Source organism: Mchenga conophoros, linkage group LG11 (assembly GCF_057382185.1).
Source record: "Mchenga conophoros isolate Kocher_MC1m ecotype Shallow Benthic linkage group LG11, M_conophoros_male_GT1.1, whole genome shotgun sequence".
Lineage (NCBI taxonomy): Eukaryota > Metazoa > Chordata > Actinopteri > Cichliformes > Cichlidae > Mchenga > Mchenga conophoros.
In genome coordinates this window covers 14688064-14715656 of record NC_140536.1, presented here as the reverse complement: position 1 = coordinate 14715656, position 27593 = coordinate 14688064, and the positions used below count along the sequence as shown (strand labels likewise).

Sequence of the window (27593 nt, the reverse complement as noted above, 5' to 3'; positions counted from 1 at the left end):
ACAAATGTGTGAAATTTCTTCCAGGGCAAAAATTCACACAGACATGCCAAAATCTTGTAGAAAGCCTTCCTGGAAACTTTAAAAATGTGATATCATAAAACCTCGTGTTTTCACCCATGAAGTGTAATACTTGGTTATTCCAGAAGATGGTGCAGTGCTACAGCCAGCTCAAGAGCTAGCAAATAAAGTGTCTCTGGAAGTATTTGATAGATTTAGGATTTAGTACATTAAAATCTCAGAATAAATCTTTGTGATATGTGGTTAGTGGTGCTAAGAAAAGTTGGTAGTTGCGGGGCTGTCATTAAAGGCATCGTGAAATTGCCCTTTGACACCATCTGTCACGCCCTTTGGATTGTGAGTCATGTGTTGAGGCTCAGTTTTGTTGTGGGCAAAGAAAAAGTTTAAAGATTAACATGTCTGCAGCTTCGCAGCCTGCAACCAAAGAAACTTTTATAACATCCGGACACAAGGTGAGTTGCCTATACTTTTGCTTAAAGCTTTTTTGTGCCCACTTTGCTGGAGAGAGTTTAACATTTGTGAAACTCTGAAAGAAATGGATTACTTTATGAACCAGTATTTGTTTTTCCATCTACCTTCTTAATCTTACAGCTCTAAATAGACTTTAATATAGGAGGTGCTATGTCTGTGCATTGAGTGTTTCTGTGTATCAGTGTTGGGAAGGTTACTTTTAAAATGTATTCCACTACAGATTACAGAATACATGCCCCAAAATGTATTTTGTAACGTGTTACGTTACTCAATGAGACAGGAAATGAAACAGGAAAATACCGCCGTGTAATCCATTTATTTCAACAAAGTAACTGTATTCTAAATACCACCTTTTTAAACGGTAACTGTAACGGAATACAGTTACTCATATTTTGTATTTTAAATACTTAATGGCGGTACATGTATTCCGTTACTCCCCAACACTGCTGTGTGTGTAGTTTGCTGCGATTGCCTTTAGGCTGTAGCTCAGGTGGCAGAGCAGGTCAGCCACTAATCAGAAGGTCGGTGGTTCGATCCAGGGCTGCCTCCTGGCTGCATGCCAAATATCCTTGGGCAAGATACTAACCCCATGTTTGCCTACTGGTGGTGGTCAGAGGGCCCGGTGGCGCCAGTGTCTGGCAGCCTCGCCTCTGTCAGTGCGCCCCAGGGCAGCTGTGGCTACAAGGTAGCTTGCCATTGCCAGTGTGTGTGAATGTGTGTGTGAATGGGTGAATGACTGAATGTAGTGTAAAGCGCTTTGGGGTCCTTAGGGACTGAGTAAAGCGCTATACAAATGCAGGCCATTTACCATTTTTACCATTTAGATTGATTGCTTACCTAATATAAAAGTAAATAACATTCATTTAGACTGTGCGTTAACAAATATTGAAGAGGGGGGGGGGAAATCAGTGTATTGACAAATGATGAATAAATAATGTAAAATAAGCATCTTTTCTGTTACCTTACACGGTTGGATGACACCACCTGTCAAACTGTCTCTTTCACTGTCACAGGAAATGTAATCTTTTTCACTCACACACAGACACTCTGTGTTAAGTTCTTATAAGTTCAGCCCATTGAAAGTGCATGAGCCATCTAGTGGGAAAGTCAAACATGCAGTGAACCTCAAACCTCAATGCTCAGAAAAAAAGTGACAAAAGGGGAAATCAAATAGGTTAGTACCTTGAATTCCAAAGTCACATTTAATGTTAATATAGTGCACATTCGGGAAGCTGAAAGAACCCAGGTGGAGCCGCCCTCTTGATTTACAGTGGGGGGTTTGGCATACTAAATTGCATTGAAAGTTCTTTGGTGTAGTCCAGTAGTTAGCACCTGCTCTGGGAAATATTATAGCAATTCCTGAACTGAGTTAACAAGCAAAATGCAATGTTCTCATTTTCTCAAAGGAAACTATTAAGAAAAGGAGAAAAAAAAGGAGAAGAAAAACAGATATACCAGAATCCCTTTTTGATTGAAATGAATAAAAGAGGTGAACTGAAAAACTCACTGTGGACAATTAAATGCTTATTCAAGCTAGAAATGTTGAGACACACACACACACACACACACACTCACTCACTCACTCACTCACTCACACTCTGACATTTCTGGCCTGAGGATTGTAAATTCCCTCAATCCAGGTGTATCAATCAAAAATGTCACGCATGCAAAAATATCTAACTTTGATGACTAACATCTGCTGAAATGAGTGATCATACCCACCAGCACAGTGATCAGGAAGAATACAATAATTTGCTGCTTTGATAGAGAATTACATGTTGCCAGAGTAAGTAGGAGCTCCTGTCTTACCTCAGTGCTATTGCACATTAGCTTACATTTTGGCTTCTATTTCAAGATGTGGATGCTGGTTCTGAGTATTTCGAACCTCATTTTGTTAAGTCAGGATGCATTTTATAAAGAAGTACTAATAGCATTAAAGCATTTTGACAGATTTGACTGTATGTAGTAGATAGAAATAGTAGAATAGCATTTTTACCATAAAGCACTTTGAGTGCTCTAGTTCATTCAAATTCATATAAACTTACAGGGAATTCTAATTATTTCAGGTTGATTTCCACATCATATGTGTAACACACATGGACAGCTCATAATGAGCAAAAATGAAAACAATAATAACACCAGGCTGGTTTACAAAAACATATTTTTCAGTGTGATTTCAAAGAAATTGTGTAAACAACCACTTTATTTAGTGGTGGTTTCAAATTGGATGCATTAGGCTTTTCCTTTGTCACAAAAAAAGTACCTCCTAACTGTGCAAAAGTACAATGCGTTATCATAAAATTACAAATTACTAACACTATTTTTGTTATTAGTTGTTTATCTTTATGTGCACATTATTTTAGTGCTAAATATGTCTTTATGTCTATATCTGTGTACATTTAGAGGATGTGGTAAAAATATATGTAAAAAGACTGAGTGCCCGTTTTTGTGTGTTTGTATGCACTGTGTGCACAAGTGCAATGTACATGTGTGTGTAGAGACATGGTAATAGCAGCTCCAGGAACTCCTTGTGAATCAGTCTTTCTTACGTTGGCCATGAGCCCCATTCCCATTGGCTGGTCTGGTGGGGGTTGGTGGGATGAGGGTGGTAAGTGGCAAGATAAAAGGAGCAAATGTCTCTTGTCCTGCTTACACACACACACAAACACACTCACCACGTGCCTAGCTGTCGGTCTCTTTGTGGACGCTAAAGGAAGAGATCCACTATCCAAACACCGCTGCTGAAGCTGAAGCTCACCTGTAGATGTGAGTATACAGACACACACAGATATTCATGCAACATGTGTAATCCTATTTGGGATAAGGATAAGGATAAGGGACTCACTTGTCATCTCAACAAGGGACAGAGACTTGCAGGGTGAAACACTTGTTGAATGATAGCAGTAGTGGAGCTCAGGGGGCAATGTTGATATGCTGTTGTGGCACTGAATCAGCAGTTTGACAGTCATTTCTGTTCAAATACGGTGTCTTTAAAGCTTGTGTTCTTGTGCTGCTATTCATTTAATTGCAAAAGGTTTGCTTGTTACTGTGAGACGTGTGAAATGGAAATTAAATGCGTTGAAATAATTCAATGTTAACACGAACAAGGAAGCCTTGATGGTGGCTTGATTTGAACAGATTCATGAAACTGACACTCTGTTATGAAACCATGCCTGTACTCTATACAGTGAATGCAAACGGAGCTTTTGGGCTGTTTAAGTTGTGCAAGCAATGCACATTTTCAATGACTGTTTGTATAAACTAAGCAGGATTGAAAAAGGAATACTTGTAGCTGTTATTCTGGCAGATACAAAAACTCCCCTAAATATTGTGACTTAAAACTACATTTCCAGCATGTAGCATCAGCTATGTGCTGTGCTGCTGCTGTCTCTGTTCACAGACTTGGATATAATATGGAGTGCTCTACTTGAAGCATACTGATGCTGAATTACTCGTATTTTTTTAAAAAAAAATTCTGTTTACTTGAAAAAAAAGTTACTTTTCTTTTTTTAATTTAAAATGACATCACTGTCTCTTCTGTTGTTCACAGGTTGTTTTGGTTTATTGTGGGCAGAAGTAACACACATAATTGTATGGATGCTTCTGTTGTGCTTAGTGTGCTCTTGTATATTTAGAATTGTTTGTCTTTGTCCTTTTTTCCTCTCTCTTGTCTTTTCCTTTTATTGTTCTGGTCACATGTTGAAAGCTTTGTCTCTTTATGGCTCAGCTTAAGAAATCACCATCTAGCATTTCTAGTATTTACAGCACCTTGATTGTCATATACTTGCAGGAAACTCATTTTAGAGATAATACTAGACTGAAAAGAACCTGCGTTGAGAAAGCTTATCTTTCATCGATTTCCAGTAAATTAAGAGATGTTGCTTTTCTTATACATACTGTAGAGCTTCTCCTTTTGTTCATGGTAAAAGCATTTCTGATTCTGCTGGCAGGTTTATAATCTTCTTGGAGCACATTTCTGACATAAAGGTGGGTCTTGCTCCCAAATGTGATGGAAAAATCCCTTTTTAGACAGGTTTTATCAGTGCTGCCAGGTTTGTGCCAATTTCTGATGTTTCTGAGTGTTTTTTTTTTGAATGTCTGTCTTTGCGTATATTAGGAAATAGACTGTAGTCAACAGGATTTAAGAAAGGGTTATGCATAAAAGTGTCTTTATTACTCTGCATTAAAATCTTTATAAAACTGGGATGTTATTGGTGCCATTTCTGCTGCCCTTGGCATTTTTAGTGTCAGTGATACCTTTTATGTAGATAAATAAAGCATATATAAATGTCTAATTTCCAAAAAATGATTTTGGCTTTTACATTGTGACAGGAATGTTTTTTCAGGTGCAAATTGACTTGATGTCATTCAATTCCATTTTATTTATATACACCAAATCACTACATGCTTTATAATGTAAGATGGAGACCCAACAATAACACAAAGAAAACAGAGAAAATTAATTCAAGAGAGATATGTTCGATAGATTATAGGCCATTTGAAACAGTTTCAACACCCCTGCTCTGGATCAGAATCTGAACTGGAGCGTCGAGGTTTCACAAAGCTGTGAAAGCCCAGGCTGAACCTTTTGGAAGCAGGCGGTCACATTCCTGCTAGAGATGTTTATCAGGTCTTTTAATACAGGCATACTCCCTCAAACTCTGAACCAGGATTGTATCTCACTGATTAAAAAAACAAGTCGTTAGTATAGTTTATAACTCCTCTCCAACTGCTCTACTAGAAGTTTCAATTCATATTAAAGCTGGATGCTTCTTCTGGATGCCGAAAAGGCTTTGACAGAGTAGATTGGGATTGGGGAAAAATTAGTTTCATGTGTGATATTACCATACATTTCCTCTCAGGCAGCTTTTGAGTGAAATTACTCAAATTCTGAATATTTTCATTTATATCATTCTACAAGGCAGCCCTTTGCGTTACTGTCTGATCCTGTTATGATCCTGGCACAGTCAGAAATACCATGGGTCATCTGCATGGCCCTTTACGGAGATGACCTTTTGGTTACTTTTGTCCGATCTGTCATGCTCGGTCCTCACAGCCCTTTACATTTTAGCGATTTTTAATAGCAGTCTTAAATCAGGTGTTGTGCCAGCCTGTTTTAAACATGCTGTTGTGCAACCAGTGCTTAAAAAAACCTAATCTCTCATCCTCTGTAATTGCAAACTTCAGGCCTATTTCAAAGCTCCCCTTTCAGTCAATTTTTTTTTTTAGAAAAGATTGTATTTGTTCAGCTGCAATCTTTTCTATATGGTCACAATGTTCTCGAGAGTTTCAGTCTGGTTTTAAAGCTTTTCCTAGCACTGAAACTGCACTTTTAAAAGTTCTTAACGATCTTTTACGAGCCACTGACTCAGGCGATTCAGCTGTGCTTCTGCTTTTGGATTTGACCGCTGCATTTGATACTGTTGACCACAGCATTTTTATCTCTCGGTTGAAGCACTGCGGCATCAAAGGCACTCCATTAGAGTGGTTCAGGTCATACCTCTCTAATAGGACTTTCTCAGTGAAGATTGGAGATTTTACCTCTTCCACAGCCCCCTTTACTTGTGGTGTTCCCCAAGGTTCTGTACTGGAGCCAATTCTTTTCTCTATCTATATGTTGCATCTGGGTCTTATTTTCAGGAAATATAATATCAGTTTTCATTCATATGCTGACGACACTCAGATCTATCTTCAGCTAAAGAGAAACAGTTCTGCCTCCCAAGAAACGTTATTTCAGTGTCTTGGCGAAGTTAAGGTCTGGATGGCCTCTAATTTCCTCAATTTCAACAAAAATAAAACCGAAGTGATCGTTTTTGGACCAAGTTGCAATTCTAGAACCTCACATTTTAATTTTCGCAGTTTAGAACCTTTTATTAAATTGCATGCTAAAAATTTGAGGATTATATTTGACAATAAGTTCACCTCTGAGAAACAGATTAGTTTAGTTGTACAGCGGTCTTTCTTTAAACTGAGGCTTTTATCCACTTTGAGATATTTTTTGTCTTTTAAAAACCTAGAATGGGCAATTCATGCTTTCATGCTATCCCAACTGGACTATTGTAATTCTTTATATTTAGGCATTAGTCAGACTTGTCTTGCAAGGCTCCAGCTGGTCCAGAATGCTGCTGCTCATCTTTTGACACGAACGAAGAGACATGAGCACATCTCCCCGGTGCTTGCCTCGCTTTACTGGCTCCCTGTACATTTTTGAATCAATTATAAAATCTTATTGGTGACTTATAAAGCACTGAATGGACAGGCCCCAGGGTATCAGTCAGACTTGTATTCCCCCTAGAGCTCTTAGATTGGGTGATCTTTTGCTCTTGGCCACACCAAGGTCGAGCCTGGTTCTTAGAGGTGATCGTGCATTTGCGGTCGTGCAGTCTAAATTGTGGAATGATTTGCCTCTCCACATTAGACAGGCTCCTACCCTTAACCTTTTTAAATCCTATCTTAAAACACATTTCTGCTCACTGGCTTTTAAGACTGCATGAGCGTTATTTACTTATTCACTTGTTATTAGCTATTTGGCATTGATGTTAATTGATATTGCTATTTTATTGTGTGTTATTTTATTGTGTAATTTGTATGTTTGTACAGCACTTTGGTCAACACCACTGTTGTTATTAAAAGTGCTATATAAATAAATAAATAGAAATAGAAATACTTACTCCTAAATCTTTCCATGGCTGCCAGGATAAATACAAAAGGAATTTCTCATTTTACTGTCAGAATGAACAGACACAATCTTGTCCCATGTCAGATCCTACATCAAGCTCCCTATGCTAAAGCTCAGCACGCAAAATATTTGATACTGTGTTTCCTCTATGCGAAAAGGCCATGATTTCTTGTCTGAAATCTTTTAAATGTCTTCCACGTTAACTGGAAGCGACGTTACTCCTAATGCCATGACTGCCCTATTCACTGAGGCTACTTTCACTCCTGTTAAATTTAAAAGCTTTCACAGTTCTGCTGGCCAGATAACTAATGCTATTAAACAGGAAATCTCCAGCCTCACCTATTTACTGTATACATGCTAAATTGGGGAGGTCCTTTATTCTCTCACATTGGAAGAAATTAAGTTGATCCTGGCCAGTAAGGCTGTATTAGGCTATTTGAAAGGACCTGGGATCCATGTCTGACCCATGTTAAAAATCCAGATGCCAGGATGTTGTTTGCCTCTAAACCTCTGTAACAATTATTCAATGGAAGAACTATTCGCTATGAAAAACTCAATAAACTGACTAAAATAAAAGAAAGCAATTAGAAAAACCCGAACGACTGTGGCTACGTGACTCCAGGATTAATCAAGTTTTGTGTGCGGAATTAAAAGTGCTAACATGGCTTGCTTTAGTGCCACCTTATTAAAACTTGTAGTTGTAGCTATTTTTATACACACTTCGCAAATGTGGTGCTCAGTCCTTTTGAGGGTCATAAGCTTTGTCTGGCGTGAATGTCCAGGTGATCTATTGTGTAAGGTGACCAGAGTGCAAGAAGGCCAAGGCAAGCACGCTTACAGACACAACTAACTGTAGATGAAGTTCTAGGTCAGAGGTGAGAGATACATTTTGCTGGTAACTGCATTTGTGCCTGCATAGTAACAGTTGATGCAAGAGGTGTTAAAATAAACGTGAAATGAACAAGTCATCAGGAACCATCTGGAGGGGGAGACGGTTGAAACAAACAGCCATGTATGGTAAAAATGTTGCTGATAATGGGAACTTGTCTAACTGTCATTAACTGTTAATCAATCATTAACTGTAACTGATGCATGTTATATTCTTCGCTGACGCAAGAAAGGGCTGAACCCTGACATATTAAAACCATTTTGAAGTGTGCTTTTTAGCGGAGATCTATGCTGATGTTGTTACAGTATACATCTTCCCACGCGTGTGTTTAATAAAATCATCGTTTGACTGAACTCATCTGGGCCAGTGTTGGTTTGTTCTTATCCTCAATATTAAAGAATCAGGATATGTGGCATGTGTAAAAATGCTCAAGTGGCCAAGCGGATTCTCATATAACCTTGGGTAAGATACTGAACCCTGAGCTGTCTCTAAAAATAGAATTATAGTTTGAGATGAGACAAATATATCCAGAATGTTTGTGCTTATATACAGTATGTACAGTACAGATACTGTACATATAATAACTGCTTCAAATGTCTAATCATGAAATCACATGACAACAAGTCAAAGCCTTTAGGCACACAGAGAGTTCTCTGGGTTACAGTCCCTTGCTGAAGCCAGAGATCAGAGGAGAATGGCAAGGCTCTTTAAAGCTAATAGGAAAGCAACAATGACTCAAATAACTACTTATTTTAACCAGCGTTTGCAGAAAAGCATCTCTGAATACACAGCCTTGAAACAGATCGGCTACAGCTGCAGAAGACCGCGTCAGATACCACTACTGTCAGGATAACGTACTACGCCCTAAAGCTCTAGTCATCTCAAACTGGTTTCTTGAACACAACGAGTTCTCAATCAAAGATGACAACGTGGTGGAAAGGGAGATTCACATCTTAAATGTGCAGCTGACAAATCTGCTGCAACAAAATGTTTGAGGAATGTTTCCAGCAACTTGTTGAATCTGTGCAGCAAAGAATTAATGCAGTTATGAAATCAAAAGAGGATCTAAGCCAGTACAGGTGATGAAGTGTATATGATTGAGTGAATGTGAGTGTATATGTATTTATTAATGAGTAACTAAATGTAACTTTTAACTGCTTTTATGTATTTTAAACGCCTCATGATCAAAAACTCCGGACATAACTTAGCATCATCTTACAGCAAGATCAAAGGTCAAACTTCTGTGTGCTAATATAGCTGCTCTTTTAAATATTTGGTACCACTCTGTAGTATCTTAATCTTAAAACACACCAAAATCATTTATAAGCAGTCAAAGCAACAACAAAAACTGAAAGGTAATGAGTGTCTGTGGTGTCTTACAGTTGTACCATGGATGCAGCAGAATTTCGACGCAGAGGCAAAGAGATGGTAGACTATGTGGCCGACTACCTAGAAAACATAGAGAAGCGACCCGTCTACCCAGATCTGGAACCAGGATATCTTCGCTCTTTAATCCCCAATGAGGCACCACTGGAGCCAGAAAGCTATGAGGACATTATAAAAGACGTCGAGAGGGTCATAATGCCAGGGGTATATATTATATATATTTTGGGGGTATAAATGTATTCATTTGTGATTTAGATATCTCTGAGGTTCAGGCAACTCTGGTGTAGCAGTTTAAACTTAGTAGATGATCTGGTAGAAACTGGTTGCTGGTTAAAGCTTCAGCTTTTAAAAGGGTTGTTTGCAGGATATTAGGACTCTGTTGGGCCATATAGGATGGTCAATTAGCTGTTCAAAATAAGGAATAAGATGAATTTAGATAACCACTTGTACTATGTTTTGTGTTTTTCCAGGTCACCCACTGGCACAGCCCGTACTTCTTTGCTTACTTTCCAGCAGCATCCTCTTACCCTGCCATGGTGGCCGACATGCTCTGTGGAGCTATTGGCTGCATTGGATTTTCCTGGGTAACTGAAACCTTTCTGTATTCCTGTATCTGACTCAGCATTTCGAAATTAATCCATATCTGAAGTGTTTGACATTTTCATTTGCATTTTGGCCGTGTGGTTTCAGGCTGCCAGCCCAGCCTGCACCGAGCTAGAGACAGTGATGTTAGATTGGCTTGGGAAGATGCTTCAGCTGCCTGAGTGTTTTATAGCTGGGACACATGGCCGTGGAGGTGGTGTCATTCAGGTAACGGTCATTTGTATGTGTTCATTGCATGTGTGCTTTGGTCAAACACTTGGTTGGCTACCACTATCAAGGAGTCCAACCAGCTTCTGCATATTTTAACACTAGTTTGAAGATCAGTGGCTCTAACTGACACTTTTATACATGTTATTGTTTAAAAGTTTCGGTGCAGATTGACTTTGAGAGTCTTTATGTGTATACAAATAACCTGGTTGCCCCTGTGCTCATATTCATCACCAGCTTTTATGCTATTGATTTGTTGTCTCTGCCTCTGTCTGGTTCAATCCAGCAGAAAATTGGCAGGAAATTGCCTTTTAATGTGTCATCCACAGGCAGGCAGAGATGACAATGATGGTGCTGGGATTGTTTCGTGTGGAAAAAGGCTAAGCATTAGTTTGGTGTTCCATTGACAGAAATACAGAAAGCAATAGCTGAGGATACACTCTATATATATGTGTGTGTGTGTTAATGGGATGTTGAATGGTGGAGCATGAGAGCACACTCTGATGACAGATCATTTCATGCCTCCTCTATTGTGACCACCTGAGTGTGAGGGCGTGTTTTTTGTGTGCGTGCTCATCTGGCTCATCGTGTTTTTGTTTCTGTCTTGCCTCTCTCCTGTTTTAGCACGGCTCACTATGGCAACGAATGGGGCTCTTCTCGCTGCAGCAAGGCTAATTGAGTGTTGTGACCGCACGTTGCAGACCTATTATTATAAACCTTATACCAACACAAAGGGGAAGTGGGATGGTTAAAAAAAAACCTCTGGTGACCTTAGAGTTCCCTTTTTACCCCGTATGAATCGTGATGACAGAGAAAAATACTACTTAAAAAGATTACATGTGCTAATTGACTAATGGCTTCAATTTAAAAAAGTGTGTGTATGTTTGTGTGTGTGACCATTATACATTTATTTCAAAAACATGTTAAATTCTTGAAACTACACAGTTCATCTTTAGCAGTACTACATCTTGGCTTCTGTTCTTCTTTTCAGCTGATAAAAGGTAGAATCAAATATACATGAAAAATAAAAGGCTACATTTTCCTATTAGTACAGCTGGGTGTGTGAAAGCTGGAAAAACCCATTGTGTCCTCATGCTTTTCAAAGAATTTCAAAGTTCTTGATATATTTACAAACCAGGATACTCAGTGCATCCAGATATGGTCCCAAAGTCTAATGCGATTTTCACATCGCCTCATAAAACAGTTTGTTACATGGTTTGTTCATTTACAGAGGAGTAGGGACCCTTTATCTGAAAGCCTTTTAAAATAAAAAGGCAACTTTCTACACACAGAGTCATAAACCCAGTTTTACCACCTGACTAGGCAGAAAGCTTTAAACTCCTTCATGATGACTACATTGCACAAGCTCTCAGAGTCGTGATTGGTTAGCGCTTCCCGCCTTCACATCTGAAAATACTTACAATATGCTTCTGGTGAAAGGTTGCATTGTTATTATTATATTTACAAAATCTTCACATTTCAGATGTCCTTATAGCTGGTTACAGATCTATATGCATGTCCAAAATCCTAAAATCACATTCAACCAAGCCTTCCACCCAGCTCTCTAGCACGAGTTTTCAAGCCTCACACTCATCCCTTGGAGTTAGTCAGTGACAAAAGTTTGATTAAAAACCACTGATGTAATTTCTTTCTGCTGATTTGTGCCTATTAATTGGGTGATTTTAACATTTCATTGATCTCCTTGTGAAAAGGACTCCACAAACCTTAGAAGCCATGCTTCACTTTATTAATATCCAGCTCCAACAGTTGCCACTGTATCAGCTGGCTGGTTGATGATTATTTTCAAACAACAATTTCCAAATTTCTTTTTTTCTGGTCTAAACATGAGTCATGCAGTCAAAGGGACTATCCACCAGCACAAAAACTTTACATGTTTAATCAAACAAAGTTTCTCAAAGTTTCATACAGACATAGTTAATTAACAAAAGAGATATAACAGAATCCTTATCATTAAATAATTTTCATAGGGGACCACAGACATCTCAGATTGAAATGTATATAGACATGCATAACATATCGTCTCGGGTTTAAAGATGGAAATTAAATTCTCTATTAATAGCTTTCATTATTCTAAAATGAAATATAAATAATAATTGAATGCCTAATTTTTTACAAGTAAAGAATTAAAGTTTACTTATAGCACACTTTTCAAAAAACAAAAGTCACAAAGTCCTTAAAAAACAAAACAATACAAAAATTAAAATAATATAAATTAATAAAACTAATGAAAGGCAATCCTGCACAGGACACCAGCTTCTTTTTATCAACAGTGTTCACTGATCTTGCCTCCAATGGAAGTGAGTTCCACAACTTGGGAGCCACAAAAATAAAAGCAAGAAAACAGAAGCGCTGTCTTCTCCTTTTGTCTTTAACCTGAACTCAGCTACAGTCAATGAGCACTAATCTGCTGATCTAAGATTTAACAGTTACAGATGAAGTAGTTCAATAATAAAGGGAGGCTTCGGACTATTAAGAGCAAAGAAATGGATCAACAAAATCTTAAACTGAACCTTAAATTTTAAAGGGAACCAGTGCAAAGAGGATAGAAGTAATGTGACACAGCAGCAACATTCTAGACAATTTGTAGAACACCTGCAGAAACCCTGCCTTTAAAAACCAATAATTAAGCTCCAAGAGTCCATCGTAAACAAAAGGATGACTGGCGTTGACTGGCAACCATGTAGCATCTGATTTATTTTTTTTTACAGTCAAATAACATCCACAGCAGCAAGGCTTTGCTTCACAGCCTCCTTAATTCTTCAACAGGGAACTGCCAGTGAGGCCACCCTGATATCTTTGCTCGCTGCACGCTGTAAAGCAGTCAGACGGGTCCAGACGATCAATGCCAAAAAGTCTGAGTCTGAAATCCTTTCCAAGCTGGTGGCATACACATCTGACCAAGTAAGAGCAACATATACTTTCTACTATTCTTCTTCTTCTGTTATTTGATGCAAACTCCTGATGTGATCAAAATTATCAACTTTACTTGCATATAAACGATGCAATTACTTGCCTGATGCATGTCCATAATTCTACATTAATTCTACAATTCATCTCAAAATGACTAACTTTACTTAAATTTTAGTTTTTTTTCCATCACTTTAACATTTACTTGTTTATTATTACAACTGTGAAGAACCATAGTCACAGTGTTTACATTCATCTAAAGTTCACATGCAAGTTATTAGCTTTGCTATATTTCAAAACAGCTTAATATATCTGCAGGTATATAGTTTTAAGTTACGCAACTGTGACATAAAGATAAATGAAATGCATTACAAACACAGATTTTCTTTAAGTAGACTCAGTTAAACGGCAGTCCATGTGACGGCAGCGGTTACGTCAGTAACAGCAATTTAGGAAGACAGAGGGTCAGCCAGGCAGTAGCGCGCTCGGATCAGGTTTAATACCAGGCTGACTTTGTGATTGTGTTAGGGAGTCGCCCGAGGGCCACACCGACCTTTACAGGGAGATCGGCGATTTTTGTCTACTGCCTGTTCAGGAGCAACAAATCCATCCAACATATGCCTTTTTCACAGTGAATAGTTATGTTTAGTGATAATCTCCTGCAGGTAATTCAAAATTGATTGATTTGTGCCGTTTAGTATTGTGCACTGTTAGCCAAAAACAAATTAAGCACAGGAAAGAAATCTTCATCTTTAGTTTGTGTTACTTAAATTTTACAGCATGAATCAAATGGCATAAAACTACATCACAACAGTGATACTTGACTTCATACTGTACAGTTCATAGTACTTTGTTGTTTGAACACTTTGTTTTAATAAGCTGATTGTCTGCAATTGATTGCTGTGAGACTTGACATGTGCTCTCTGACCTTTTGCCTGCATAATAATCAGATAAAATCATTTAGTATCCATAAAGCTGAACTTAGCTGTTTGCATGGCAGCTTTATGCAGCTACTTAAAGGAGCAGGTGTTCCAAGAACTTGATTGAATTGTTGTTCTCACTTGAGCTGGATCTCTTTTGTCCTAAGGCCCATTCTTCAGTGGAGCGTGCTGCTCTGATTGGAGCAGTCATGATGAGGAAGGTGCCCACAGATAACCGTTATGCTGTCAGAAGGGAAATGCTTAAGAAGATGGTGGAGGAGGACAAAGCAGCTGGACTCATCCCTTTCTATGTAGGAAAAGACAAAACTCCCCATGCATTTACTTAACTATCACACAGAAAGACACATACGGCAACCAAAAAATATAGATTTTAACAGTTTGGAATTAAATTCTCATTTGTCATTGCTTTGCTTTCGCTACTAAAGCTTACAAGCAGTTGAGCAACACGTCTGTCAGCTGTTAGCCACAATGATACAATTAGCCTGTGATGCAGCTGTATGCACCCTGAGGCTTCTGCTGAAGGATAACATTGTTTCTGTTGAATATAATGTATGTCTATCCGGTTAAGGACAATAATCCCTGGCTCATCTGGACCTACAGATCACTATCAGTGAATATTAAAGAAAAGGCAGCAGCTCTGAATCATCGCTGTGTCAGGAGTGATAACCTATCTTTAATCTATGTTTTAGAAATTGATATAAAAGCAATGTCTTACAGCAGCTGTTACAGTTGTGACAGTCAAATTGGAAACACAGGAAACACGGCACTTTGGTGTGTCCAATATTTGTATGTTTCAGTTCTGTGCGACGCTGGGCACCACTCCCTCCTGTGCTTTTGATCACCTCACTGAGCTGGGACCCTTATGTGAGTCAACAAGTCGCTGCCGCACACACTCGTTTTTTTCTGTTTTGTAGCACACAAATAAATCCTAACAAGCACATTGAGAGTGACTTTGATTTAATAAGACCAGGAAGAGAAATGCCAAATGCACTCCATGAATTTGCTGAGAAAGAACAAAAAAGTCAGTTTTCTGAATAATCTCAGTTCATTTTTATGATGGTCCAGAATATTTGATAGTAGTTATCTATACTGACAAACTGTCTTACAAACATTTATAATGTCTCCTTTTCTTGTTCAGGTAATGAGGAAAATATGTGGATGCACATTGATGCGGCGTATGCTGGGAGTGCATTCATCTGTCCAGAATTTAGACCTTTGTTGAACGGTGTTGAGGTGAGTAAAACGTACAAGTTGTCATGTTCATGTAGTGCACTAAGACCCTGACTAATCTTAGCCGCAATGTTTTAGTCCTTCATGAAGGTTCTACAATCACGATTGCTACAAGAACCTCCAACACAAAAGTGGCACAGCACAATTTTAACTCTAATCATTGCCGGTACAGTGACTAATGTGGTTCCGTGTGATTAATGTGGTTTAATTGTGGTCAGAAATTTAGGCGGTGCTAAACCTATCCTGCCAGATTGCACATGTAGTATCGGCCGTTGCATCTATGAAAGCAAACACTAACCGTATACTGTCTGAAAAGGGCATAACGTTAATGTCAAGGAGGAAGCGTGAAGGGCTGAGTGTTAGACCGAACAATCAGCATAAACCGCTGAGTATCAATCTGCCTTTTGAGGCTGCCGAGGCAGCTGTTGCTCCCCAAGCTGTGCAGAGACGCAGAGATAAGGACAGAGTAATTTCCTGAGGCAGCGTTAGACCTTTATATATCACTGTTTATTAGACACACAAGTTCAAACAACGTTGGTGGAGACACAGAGAAAACAGACTTAACTGTAAAAGGAACAGCTGTTGTTCCATCCTCTCTTTTAGTGTGGCTGTTGCCAGTGCTGATTTTGGGTTTGTACCTGTAACACATCATTTTAGAATTTCTAATATTATTTAAACGTCACTGACAAAAAAAAATGTATTTAAGCCACATGTAACAATAGTTGGATTTCATTTATAGCACCGTAGTTCTACTGCATAACTTTGAAGCATTATGAGGTCAGTGAAAATGACTGGATGAGGGCATGAAGAGGAAGCCCGGTCCTTTTTGGATGAGAGAGCAGCCCTGCTGAAGTGATGGTTGCTAGGATATGAATGACGGGGACGAGGAAGCAACCACCCCCCACTTTGAATCAGTCAGCATGGCAACTGTCAGACAGGGGTTTATATCACATTGTCTCTCTGCGCTGTCTTATTGCATTTGTGGAGGTAGGGAAAAGGATATTACAGAAGATAGCCAACAAAAAGATGAGAGCAGATTAAGACTGGTTTGTCTCTCTTTGAATGAACCCTGTCAGGAAAGGGTTATTTCCAGTGTATTCTGTGAGCTTGATGGCTGGATCTTCCTCTTTTGCATTTCAGATACACTGTGACACCTTCTTTCTAGATAATAATGTTGGTGATAGGATTTTCTTGGCACTAGTAAGACTAAATAAGCATGTACAAAGCATGTACAAAAAAAAACATTTTTTTTACAGGATTATTTGGTCTCCGATCACTTTGTTCAAGATTTAGCACTGTGGCTAACTTTTTGGTTTTTATTTTAGTTTGCAGACTCTTTCAACTTCAACCCACACAAGTGGCTTTTAGTCAACTTTGACTGCTCCGCGATGTGGTAAGATGTCTAACACACACCAGATATGACAGCAGCAATAGTTAAATAAGTATTATTTAAAAAAGGGAGCATTACACACACCATTTATAGTATCCAGTACTGTTTTGTTTTGTTCCAGAATTTCTTTTCAAGTTCACCTCACACATGCTCCCATGAAGTAACAATGACTACTGATATCCATCTACACCTCAGTCATTTGCACAGTAAAAATAGACTCACGCCTTCCACCTGCCTCTTCTGTCAGCATCCACAAAACAAGACATGTGTTTCACAAGATGGAAAAAGTTAGAAACTCAACATGTGGTTAGAGGAAGAGGATCTTAAAAAACATTTTCCATTGCCTGTCTCGTACTCTCTTACTGTTGACAATATAACAATATAACCAATAAGACAGCCTAATGTTTTAGTTGTCTGATACTGTTCTTTAAAATCATTGAACCTTATTCAAAAAAGGTGTCCTGTGTAGGGTTTAAATGCCTGAGGGCACATCAAAAATCTCATATTTATATAATCATGGAAATTATTAAAAAGAGTAGAAGGTTTAGAACTATTTTAAAAACACAGGAATTCAACTTATATTCTTAGCATAATAAGGCTGTCTCAGATTAACATGGCAACACTAAAAAAGAGTGCATACGAGGTTGCTGTAAGAAAACAGGAACAGTTCCTGTTTAAAAACCCCTCAGAAAATGTAAAAAGAAGGTATATGTTGTACCAGTGCCAAAGACTTCACGCCCCAAGGACCTCAACAGCTACAGGCCGGTGGCTCTGACATCCCACCTGATGAAGACCCTGGAGCGGTTGGTCCTGGCTCAGCTTCGGCGCCTAATAAGCTCATCACTGGACCCACTTCAGTTTGCCTACCAGCCTGGCATTGGAGCGGATGATGCCGTCATTCACCTCCTACATCGTTCCCTCGCTCACCTGGAGACCGCTGGAAGCACTGTGAGAATCATGTTCTTTGATTTCTCCAGTGCCTTCAACACTATTCTTCCCTCGGTTCTAAAGGACAAGCTGGTGAACTCTGGAGTGGACCATCACCTCACTACCTGGATCCTGGACTACCTCACCGACCGACCACAGTATGTGAGGACTCAGGGCTGTGTGTCGGACAGGGTCGTCTGCAGTACGGGGGCCCCACAGGGAACGGTTCTGGCTCCGTTCCTCTTCACCATCTACACTGCAGACTTCTCCCACAATTCCACCCAGTGCTTCCTGCAGAAGTTCTCTGATGACTCTGCAATAGTCGGCCTCATCACTGATGGGGACGACAAGGAGTACAGAGGTCTGACCCAAGACTTTGTGGACTGGTGCCAGCTGAACTACCTCCAGATCAACGCCAGTAAAACCAAGGAACTGGTGGTAGACTTCCGCAGGCACAAGCATTCTCCACTGCAACCACTGAACATCCAAGGTATGGACATTGAGGCTGTGGACAGCTACAGGTACCTTGGTGTTCATCTGAACAATAGACTGGACTGGACTCATAACTCAGACGCCCTCTACAGGAAAGGGCAGAGCAGGCTGTACCTGCTGCAGAGACTCAGGTCGTTTGGAGTGGAGGGCCCACTCCTGAAGACCTTCTATGACTCTGTGGTGGCTTCTGCTATCTTTTATGGCGTGGTCTGCTGGGGCGGCAGCATCTCTGCTGGGGACAGGAATAGACTGAACAGGGTGATCCGAAGGGCCAGCTCTGTTCTAGGATGCCCTCTGGACCCAGTGGAGGTGGTGAGTGACAGGAGAACGGCGGCTAAGCTGTCATCCCTGATGGACAACATCTCCCACCCCATGCAGCAGACTGTGACAGCACTGAGCAGCTCCTTCAGTGGGAGACTGCGGCACCCACGGTGTGGGACGGAGAGATTTCGCAGGTCTTTCCTCCCCACTGCTGTCAGACTCCATAATAAAGACTTTAACTGATCAAGCACACACATCCATACATATGCAATAATACTAAGTGCAATAATCCTTTCTGTCATCGTTGTATTTTTACTCAGTTGTATATAGTATTTGTATTTGTATTCTATTTTTATCTTATTGTATATTTATTTTATTTTATTCTACTGTATATAGTATTTTATTTTATTCTATTCTGTACAGTTGTGTACTGTATTTATTCTTATTGTATTCTAATTTTTGCCTCATAACTTTTGCACTGTCCACTTCCTGCTGTGACAAAACAAATTTCCCACGTGTGGGACTAATAAAGGTTATCTTATCTTATCTTATCTTAAAAGTGGTCTCAGGGGTAAATGTACAGGGTGGGCCATTTAATTCAATTCAATTCAATTTTATTTATATAGCGCCAAATCACAACAAAGGTCACCTCAAGGCACTTTATATTGTACAGTAGATACAGAGAAAAGCCCAACAATCATATGACCCCCTATGAGCAAGCGCTTTGGCGACAGTGGGAAGGAAAAACTCCCTTTTAACAGGAAGAAACCTCCGGCAGAACCAGGCTCAGGGAGGGGCGGGGCCATCTGCTGCGACCGGTTGGGGTGGGAGAAGGAAAACAGGATAAAGGCGCGCTGTAGAAGAGAGACAGAGGTTAATAACAGATATGATTCAATGTAGAGAGGTCTATTAACACATAGTGAGTGAGAAAGGTGAATGGAAAGGAAAAACTCAATGCGTCATGGGAATCCCCCGGCAGCCTACGTCTATTGCAGCATAACTAAGGGAGGATTCAGGGTCACCTGGTCCAGCCCTAACTATATGCTTTAGCAAAAAGGAAAGTTTTAATCTTGATGAGCTCTGAAAGCTCTGAAACCTGACTGAAGCTCTTCTAATAAGCCATTCCTCCACAGATGATCTGTTAGCTGTTTTGACAACTACTCTTTCAAGGATTTTTGATATGAAAGGAAGGTTGGAGATTGGCCTATAATTAGCTATGATAGCTGGGTCTAGAGATGGCTTTTTGAGTAAAGGTTTAACTACAGCCACCTTGAAGGCCTGTGGTACATAGCCGATTATTAGAGATAGGTTGATCATATCTAAGATTGAAGCATTAATTAATGGCAGGACGTCTTTGAGCAGTTTTGTAGAAATGGGGTCTAATGGATACACCGTAATAAAATTGAATGGTTTGTGATATTAAAGTCCTGTTTGTGGCACATTAGTATATGTGAGGGGGCAAACTCCTCAAGATGGGTGGTGACCATGGTGCCCATTTAGAAGTCGGCCATCTTGGATACAACTTTTGTTTTTTCAATAGGAAGAGGGCCATGTGACACATCAAACTTATTGGTAATGTCACAAGAAAAACAATGGTGTGCTTGGTTTCAACATAACTTTATTCTTTCTTACAAGTTTCTGACCACTTATAAAATGTGTTCAATGTGCTGCCCATTGTGTTGGATTGTCAATGCAACCCTCTTCTCCCACTCTTCACACACTGATAGCAACACCGCAGGAGAAATGCCAGCACAGGCATCCAGTATCCGTAGTTTCAGGTGCTGCACATCTCGTATCTTCACACCATAGATGACCCCAAAGATAAAAGTCTAAGGGGGTCAGATCGGGAGACCTTGGGGCCATTCAACTGGCCCACGATGACCAATCCACTTTCCAGGAAACTGTTCATCTAGGAATGCTCGGACCTGGCACCCATAATGTGGTGGTGCACCATCTTACTGGAAAAACTCAGGGAACGTGCCAGCTTCAGTGCATAAAGAGGGAAACACATCATCGTGTAGCAAGTTCAAATATCCAGTGGCCTTGAGGTTACCATTGATGAAGAATGGACCCAGTGTCGTTGTACCCCATATACCACACCAAACCATCACTTTTGTTGTTCCAACAGTCTTGGAGGGATCCATCCAATGTGGGTCAGTGTCAGACCAATAGCGGTGGTTTTGTTTGTTAACTTCACCATTCACATAAAAGTTTGCCTCATCACTGAACAAAATCTTCTGCGTGAACTTGTTCCAATTTTTGTTTTGCCCATTCGGCAAATTCTGTGCGCCGATCTGGGTCATCCTTGTTGAGATGCTGCAGTAGCTGGAGTTTGTAAGGGTGCCATTTGTGAGTAGCTAATATCCGCCGAAGGGATGTTCGACTAATGCCACTCTCCAGTGACATGCGGCAAGTGCTACGCTGTGGGCTCTTGCTGAATGAAGCTAGGACAGCCACTGATGTTTCTTCATTAGTGACAGTTTTCTTGCGTCCACATTTTGGCAAATCCAACACTGAACCAGTTTCACGAAACTTAGCAAGCAGTTTGCTAACTGTAGCATGGGAGATGGGTGGTCTCGTAGGGTGTCTTGCATTGAAATCTGCTGCAATGACCCGGTTACTGCGTTCACCAGATATCAACACAATTTCGATCCGCTCCTCATGTGTTAACCTCTTCGACATGTCAATGGCTATGAACAAAGAGAAACTTGTAAATAACTCATGAAAGAATAAAGTTATGTTGAAACCAATCACACCATTGTTTTTCTTGTGACATTACCAATAAGTTTGATGTGTCACATGGCCCTCTTCCTATTGAAAAAACAAAAGTTGTATCCAAGATGGCGACTTCTAAATGGGCACCATGGTCACCACCCATCTTGAGGAGTTTGCCCCCTCACATATACTAATGTGCCACAAACAGGACTTTAATATCACCAACCATTCCAATGTTATTACGGTGTATCCATATAAATGGCCCACCCTGTACAGTAAACTGCTTATCTGGAGGACGAACAAGTCAAGTATGGGCTAATAGGAGCATTTTACATGGTGGTGAAAAAATTTGGGATTTCTGGTGCTAAACAAATGTGCAAACCACCCGATCACAAAGCTCCCCTAAATAAACAGCAGTGGTAATTACCACTGTTTCTGTAATGGTTAATCTACCAGTATGCACAAGCACTTTAATCACAATTATATTTTTTCTATTCAATATAGATAATGTTGTTATGCATGAATTTTCAAATGAACTATTTTAATAATAGATGAAAAATAGGAAATCACATTATACATATATTTTTTTAGTTATTCACTAGAATTCCTGAAGAAAAAAAATTGTGATCAAATGTTATGCTTGATCAATTTCTTCATTTTCAGAGAAGTCCAGTGTGCTGGCTCACATTTGGGTATAGAATATATAGGTAAATATTATTATTATTATTATTATTATTATTATTATTATATAAAAATGGATATAATTAAGTGTAGGTGTGTAGAAATACAGAGGTTTTTTTCAGTAACTATCACTTCAGCATTCTAGTAACACTTATTCACCAGATGAATAGTCTAATGAATTTTGTCAATTATATAAACACATTAAGATGCCAGACAGTGATGTCTAAATAAAACTGATGACCTGCCTCTAACCAGAATAGAAGGAGAAGTGGGACATTCAGGTGCACAGCAGAGCAACTGGACAAGTGCATCAGAGTCTCATGTTTCAAAAACAGACACTTAACAGGTCTTAAATTCTCAGTCTCACTAAATCATAACAGCAAAACAACAGGCCGACAGGCATTATCAGGATGTTGAAGTTACAAATGAAAATATTAATATTAGATGTTATGGTTTTTTTTTTTTTACAACACAAAATAAAATAAATGGATAAATGCTTGAGAAATTCACTTAATAAGATTAAAAGAGAAAATATGATAGCAGAAGGAAATTGATCACATCACGGTACCATCCTGTACTCTGAAACTGCTCAACTGGAGACAGTTTCCTCCTACAGGATAATGAACCATAACTCATTTCCAAACTATGCAAAAACTAGAGCAGACTAGCCTGTTTCATAAAGCATATGCTGATTTCCTTAAAAATACAGGTCTAAAGCCAAAAGGTCATTTATTAAGTTTTAATAAAGTGTTTAAATATTATTTCTATACCATATATTCACTTTGCAACTCATTGGTTGAAAAGAGGTGGAATTTTCCTAAAAATCTTGCGTGGCTAACCCCCACGAATAAAGTAAAACACTCAATTTTGATATACAAGTTTTAAATTTTTGGACATTTTTCTTAGAGCTTAATGCCATATTAAGACGTTTTTGTCCACAGGGTGAAGGAGAGAGCAGACATCATTGGAGCCTTTAAAATGGAACCACTTTACCTGAAACATGAAAACCAGGAATCAGGTAGTTATAGTTTTCACTGATATCCTTTTAGAAGTCGACAGTATTTGTCCAAATTCCATTGGTAAACTATTGTCCTGTCTTGGAGACTTGAATAAAAACAAAAACTATAAAGATATAATCAGGGAATTTCCTATACAACAATTTTGTCTGCTTCTACTTTGTGTGTCTGTGCAAATTCTCCTATAGCCTGCAGATGGTCTCAGATTTTCACTGTAATTTACTTGTCAAGCAGACAGAAAGACTGAGAGCTGCAGTGCCTCCCACCACTGTGAAGCACCTTACAAAAGCGTATGCTCATGCACTCTGGACTCCTTAATCTAATTAGTGGTTATTAGTCCAGGCTAACACAGACATCTATTCTGCAGAGATGAGCTACCTGTGATTAGTGAGATAGAGGCGCTGAGCGCAGTGACAGCAACACCTGGACAATCAACAGTACGCTAAGATAATAGCAAAAAGCAGCTGTTATAGAAGATACATTTTGAATTTAAAAGGGTTGTTTTAATGTTGGAGCTTTGTTAAGTCGATGCAAGTTGTAATCTGTGGTGTGTTGCTTTACATTCAGAAAATATAGATCTTGTATCTTATAAAATCTTATAATCTTATAAAATGCCATTTTCGCCTATTCTGTTTGTGCAAAACGCGTTTAGTCTGTGATTCAAAATGCACTGACTGCACTTACGATTCTTATTAACCAGGAAGCAGGCTGGCTGACACGAGTAGTTTAAAGGGGTTTTATTTAAAATTAAGACTGTGCACATGTAATGGACAACATTATCTGTTTTTCTATCAACAGGACTGGTCACAGATTATCGGGTAAGATGAATTATTATCATGATTAATAATCATGATTTGAACATTGTGGTAATAACTTCTCTCCTTATCCAATTCTGGCCTGCAGCACTGGCAGATCCCACTGGGAAGGAGATTTCGCTCACTGAAGATGTGGTTTGTCTTTCGCATGTATGGGCTCAAAGGTCTGCAAGCTCATATACGCAAGGTAAACACGCAGGAAAATGATCTCTCACTCAGCATCGGCAAATGTACCTGTTCCTGGGGATGTGAAGGGTTTCTTCAAATTTGTGGCATTTGTGGTCAAAATTTGAAGTAATAGGATCATTTATTTGCCTGTTACACATTAAATTTGAGGTTATTCAAATATATGCTTTCATATGTGGATGGTGCAGTGGTGCTGTGGTCAGCACTATCACCTTACAGCAGGAAGGTTCTGGGTCTGAATCCAGGAGTTTGCATATTTTCTCCGGTGTTGTTTTTCTCCAGGTTCTCACCCTATGACAGGTGGGATAGGCTGCAGCACCCCCGTGACCCTAAAGCAGAAGAGCATGGATGGATTTCACTTATTCCATTCATTTAGCTGTGCAGGGATTACTGACAATTATTCCCCATAATGTGTGAGAGCTGATGTAAATAACAGATCAATTACTTTAAGAAGTAGCAGTGTGTTAGTGCTAATTCAGGCTTTGTAACCCTGCTAACCTGCGTTTCTTATCCTCCATGTAGTAAAAAGATTAACCTTGTACCAACAGTGGTGCCAGTGGTATCAGTCTCACTTTGCTGTTTCACCTCCATTTATCTGTCACACACCACTTCTCTACATCTCAGTCACGTCCAAAAGAAAAAAAAACACTTCAGGAAATCATATATGCCTTTATGGGAAATGCCTTCGCCTTCCTGCTTCCTAGAACTCTTTGCTCCTAATCCTCCTTACCACTAATGTCCTGCCATTGCCCTCCCTCCTCTTCTATCTCTTCATCGGCATAATTAGCCCTGCAGTCATATATGTCTGGCATGTATCTTCTATTTAAAACTACATTTCCTTTCCCAACCCTGCACATGCCTTTTCTTTTCATCTTTTCTTTTTGATGCATGACCCCTGTCTGACTCGCTCTCTCTTCTTCCAGTCTGCTCTGTCAATCAAATCAGCCTGTTTTGTGTTTATGCTCCATTTCAAATAAAGTGACAGGAGCAGAATCGATCCCTACAGTCATCTGAAACCGCAAAATATGAATAATATGTATGAAAAGTTCTGCCTGGCATACAGTCAGCAGTAGGACAGGAAGTGAGGTCACTGGAGTTTAGCTTGTAATCAAATACAGTGATACTGGATTATCTGCTGGGACTTAAGAAACAAGATCACAGTCAACCAATTGTTGGCCATTTATGCCAGAGGTTTGGCTTTATTTACCAGTTGGAAAAGTTGAGTGGAAGCTCAACGATATAACCGGGATAACTGCATTGACGCACGTTTCAGCATGCATCAGCAGAGTCTTTGATCTTAAGTGGATAAATTGTACTTTAGGAACATCTTTGATAAGTACCATGTTTAGAAAAATCAGTATGAGGAAGATGACATTTTCAGAGCAGACTTTGATAAAGGCTATTTCATGGGTGCTGAGTACAAATTTTGAACTTGTCTGATTTGAGCTCACCAGGAATTGTCTCTTCTAAAATGTGAAATATCACACTGCATGCTTGTTTAATCAGATGAACGCATTTACTTCACAGTAAGCAGTGATGCTCTAAGAAAAAAGAAAGGTTTTAATTAAGAATGACAAGAAAAAAGTCTTCCAATCCTAAAGCACGAGGCTACGTAACAAACCACACTGGCATCTAGTGGAAAATAATGCCAATTACAGCTAATATTGTTTGCAGGTGAAGGATTTTTTTTAAAGCAAATGCTTAAAAAACTATTGGTTTAAAAAAACTTCACTTTTATTTGCATGTACAATAAATCTTTTACATTTCATGAAATATTTATGAATAATTCACATCCTCTGTTACAGCAAGTGGCCCTGGCCAAGGAGTTTGAGAGTCTGGTGCGAGCAGACAAGAGGTTTGAGATCTGTGCTGAAGTTGTCCTGGGACTGGTCTGCTTCAGGCTCAAGGTAACAGCACCCAACGGTACAGCTCTATGATCTGATCTCTGCAGTGGTCACAAAAAGTAAAGAAGTCACCTAGAAACCTCAAAGGTTCAATAACACCGAGGGCATTATTTAGAAAAGCTAGAAAATGCATATCAGAGCTCCCTGTCTATGGGAATTTGACTGTCAAGACTGTGATTACTTTAATCCAGTCACCTAATTATTAAGTAGTCATGACACAAAGCCTAGCTGGTGTAATTCTTCCTTGCTTTCTCCTCTCAGGGCTCCAATGAACTGAACCAAGAGTTGCTGAAAAGGATCACCAAGAGCAGAGAGATCCATCTGGTGCCTTGCCAGCTCTCAGGCCGCTTTGTCCTGCGCTTTGCCATCTGTGCACGCACTACTGAGTCACATCACATCCAGCAAGCATGGCAGCACATCACGCAGCTGACATTTGAGCTTCTGCAGGAGGCCAGTCATTAAAAAAAAACGCTGGAAAAGGGGTCGTCCACTCCGATCCCTGAATGATAACCAAAGTTGTGACTGACGTTTGATGGAGTTTTGCAGATGTAAAATGTCATAAAGGGAATGTGGAGTAATTTGTCTAACAGGCAGTTCTCCTTCTGTCTGCAGCAAAGAATCCAGTCGAGTTAACAGTGGTAAATATTACATTGTCGCAAATTATTGTATATTTATGTATCTACTAATTATGACAAAAACATATGTAGACTTCCAAAAATAACATTTTATATCTGCATTTTCTCCCTCTGTTGACTCCACGTTGTCTCTCACGGATCACTAATCACGTTATTGTCCACGTCACAGTGCACTTGTCTATGCCGCTTCTGTGTCTTCTGTGTGTAAAACTTGTTTGGGGGTAAATTCAGTGTTTTGTGTGGTTGAATTGAGGCTAAATTATTTTTGAGTTCAGCAAAGAATGTATTGCACACTTTGTGAATTTCTGACTCAGTGTTTGTCTGCAACTATTTTTTTTTTAGGTGCTCAGTCAGAAACTGCTTCCAAATGAATATATGCGTGATACATGGAGGGCTTCATGAAGTGTCAGGCTAAAGATTTCTAATATAATATCCTAGTGATTAAGTTATTTATTAACTAATTTGCAAAAGTAGTATTTTTTAAATATACAATGGCAGATTAGGGCTGATTATATGTTATTGATTCATATTGTGTCTTATGACAGCTGGCCAGTATTCCCCAACAGCAGTACAAGACAATCACTCAGTCACTGTCAGTGGGCTTAAAGTGAAATTATGCTCCTTTGGGACTTTTTCGTACATTCAAATAAACTAAATTTCATTACATTTCTGTGCTCAGACAGAAAAAAATATTAAGATGAAAGTTTAAAACCTAAATTATGCAAATTTATTAAATATTTGCTCACTTTTTTCTCTGCGTCACTGATTTGGCATTTGTCTTTGATTTGAATGTACCAGAAATATAGGATGCCACACTTTACTGTCCTGTTATATATTTTTAAAACCTGGAGAACTCAGATAAATTTTCATAATGATCAAACGTAACTACATCCCCTGCCAAACCATTATAGTTTTGCACCTGACCTGACCCTTTACACCTGCCCTTTAGGGGATTTAGAAATCTGTGCTCTAGCATCACCACGCATTGCTGTAATTTCAGATGATTGTGCTAACGTCAGTGGCGGTGTCCGACCCAAGTGTTTCCTCATTGGCTAGACTGTGCTGCATGGAGTGATGTGGTTTCTTTGAATAAAGTCTGCTGTAGTCTGCATGGTGTCACTTTTCAATCCTCTTTCAAGGTTTAAAATACAATCTGATTTTTTTGATGGTATGGGGCGCATTTTGGCACATGACATGGATAACATGCACATGTGTGACT

The 27593-nt window shown here is 39.3% G+C and overlaps 1 protein-coding gene across 2 annotated transcripts; it reads left to right on the top strand.

The window, feature by feature from the left end:
• Positions 1-358: 358 nt before the first annotated feature.
• Positions 359-27483, top strand: ddc (dopa decarboxylase). 2 transcript variants are annotated; one of them, XM_085291073.1, is made up of 14 exons: positions 359-470; positions 9440-9647; positions 9914-10027; positions 10134-10253; positions 13041-13175; positions 14269-14412; positions 14920-14986; positions 15261-15355; positions 16678-16745; positions 22760-22836; positions 23633-23652; positions 23738-23836; positions 25641-25742; positions 26001-27483. In XM_085291073.1, the coding sequence occupies exons 2-14, from the start codon at positions 9447-9449 to the stop codon at positions 26199-26201; spliced, it is 1443 nt and encodes a 480-aa protein (XP_085147199.1). In that variant the 5' UTR covers positions 359-470; positions 9440-9446; the 3' UTR covers positions 26202-27483. The 2 variants fall into 2 exon arrangements, with proteins under 2 accessions (XP_085147199.1, XP_085147198.1); XM_085291072.1 differs by lacking the exon at positions 359-470 and adding an exon at positions 3122-3255.
• Positions 27484-27593: the final 110 nt, after the last annotated feature.

What these genes read in the sequence shown, in the direction of transcription:
- ddc (XM_085291073.1), top strand. Translation starts at nt 9,447, where the DNA reads ATGGATGCAGCAGAATTTCGACGCAGAGGCAAAGAGATGGTAGACTAT. An exon ending in TGGCATACACATCTGACCAA is followed by an intron (nt 13,176 to 14,268) that starts GTAAGAGCAACA and finishes TTTTGTCCTAAG; the next exon opens with GCCCATTCTTCAGTGGAGCG. An exon ending in CACTGAGCTGGGACCCTTAT is followed by an intron (nt 14,987 to 15,260) that starts GTGAGTCAACAA and finishes TTTCTTGTTCAG; the next exon opens with GTAATGAGGAAAATATGTGG.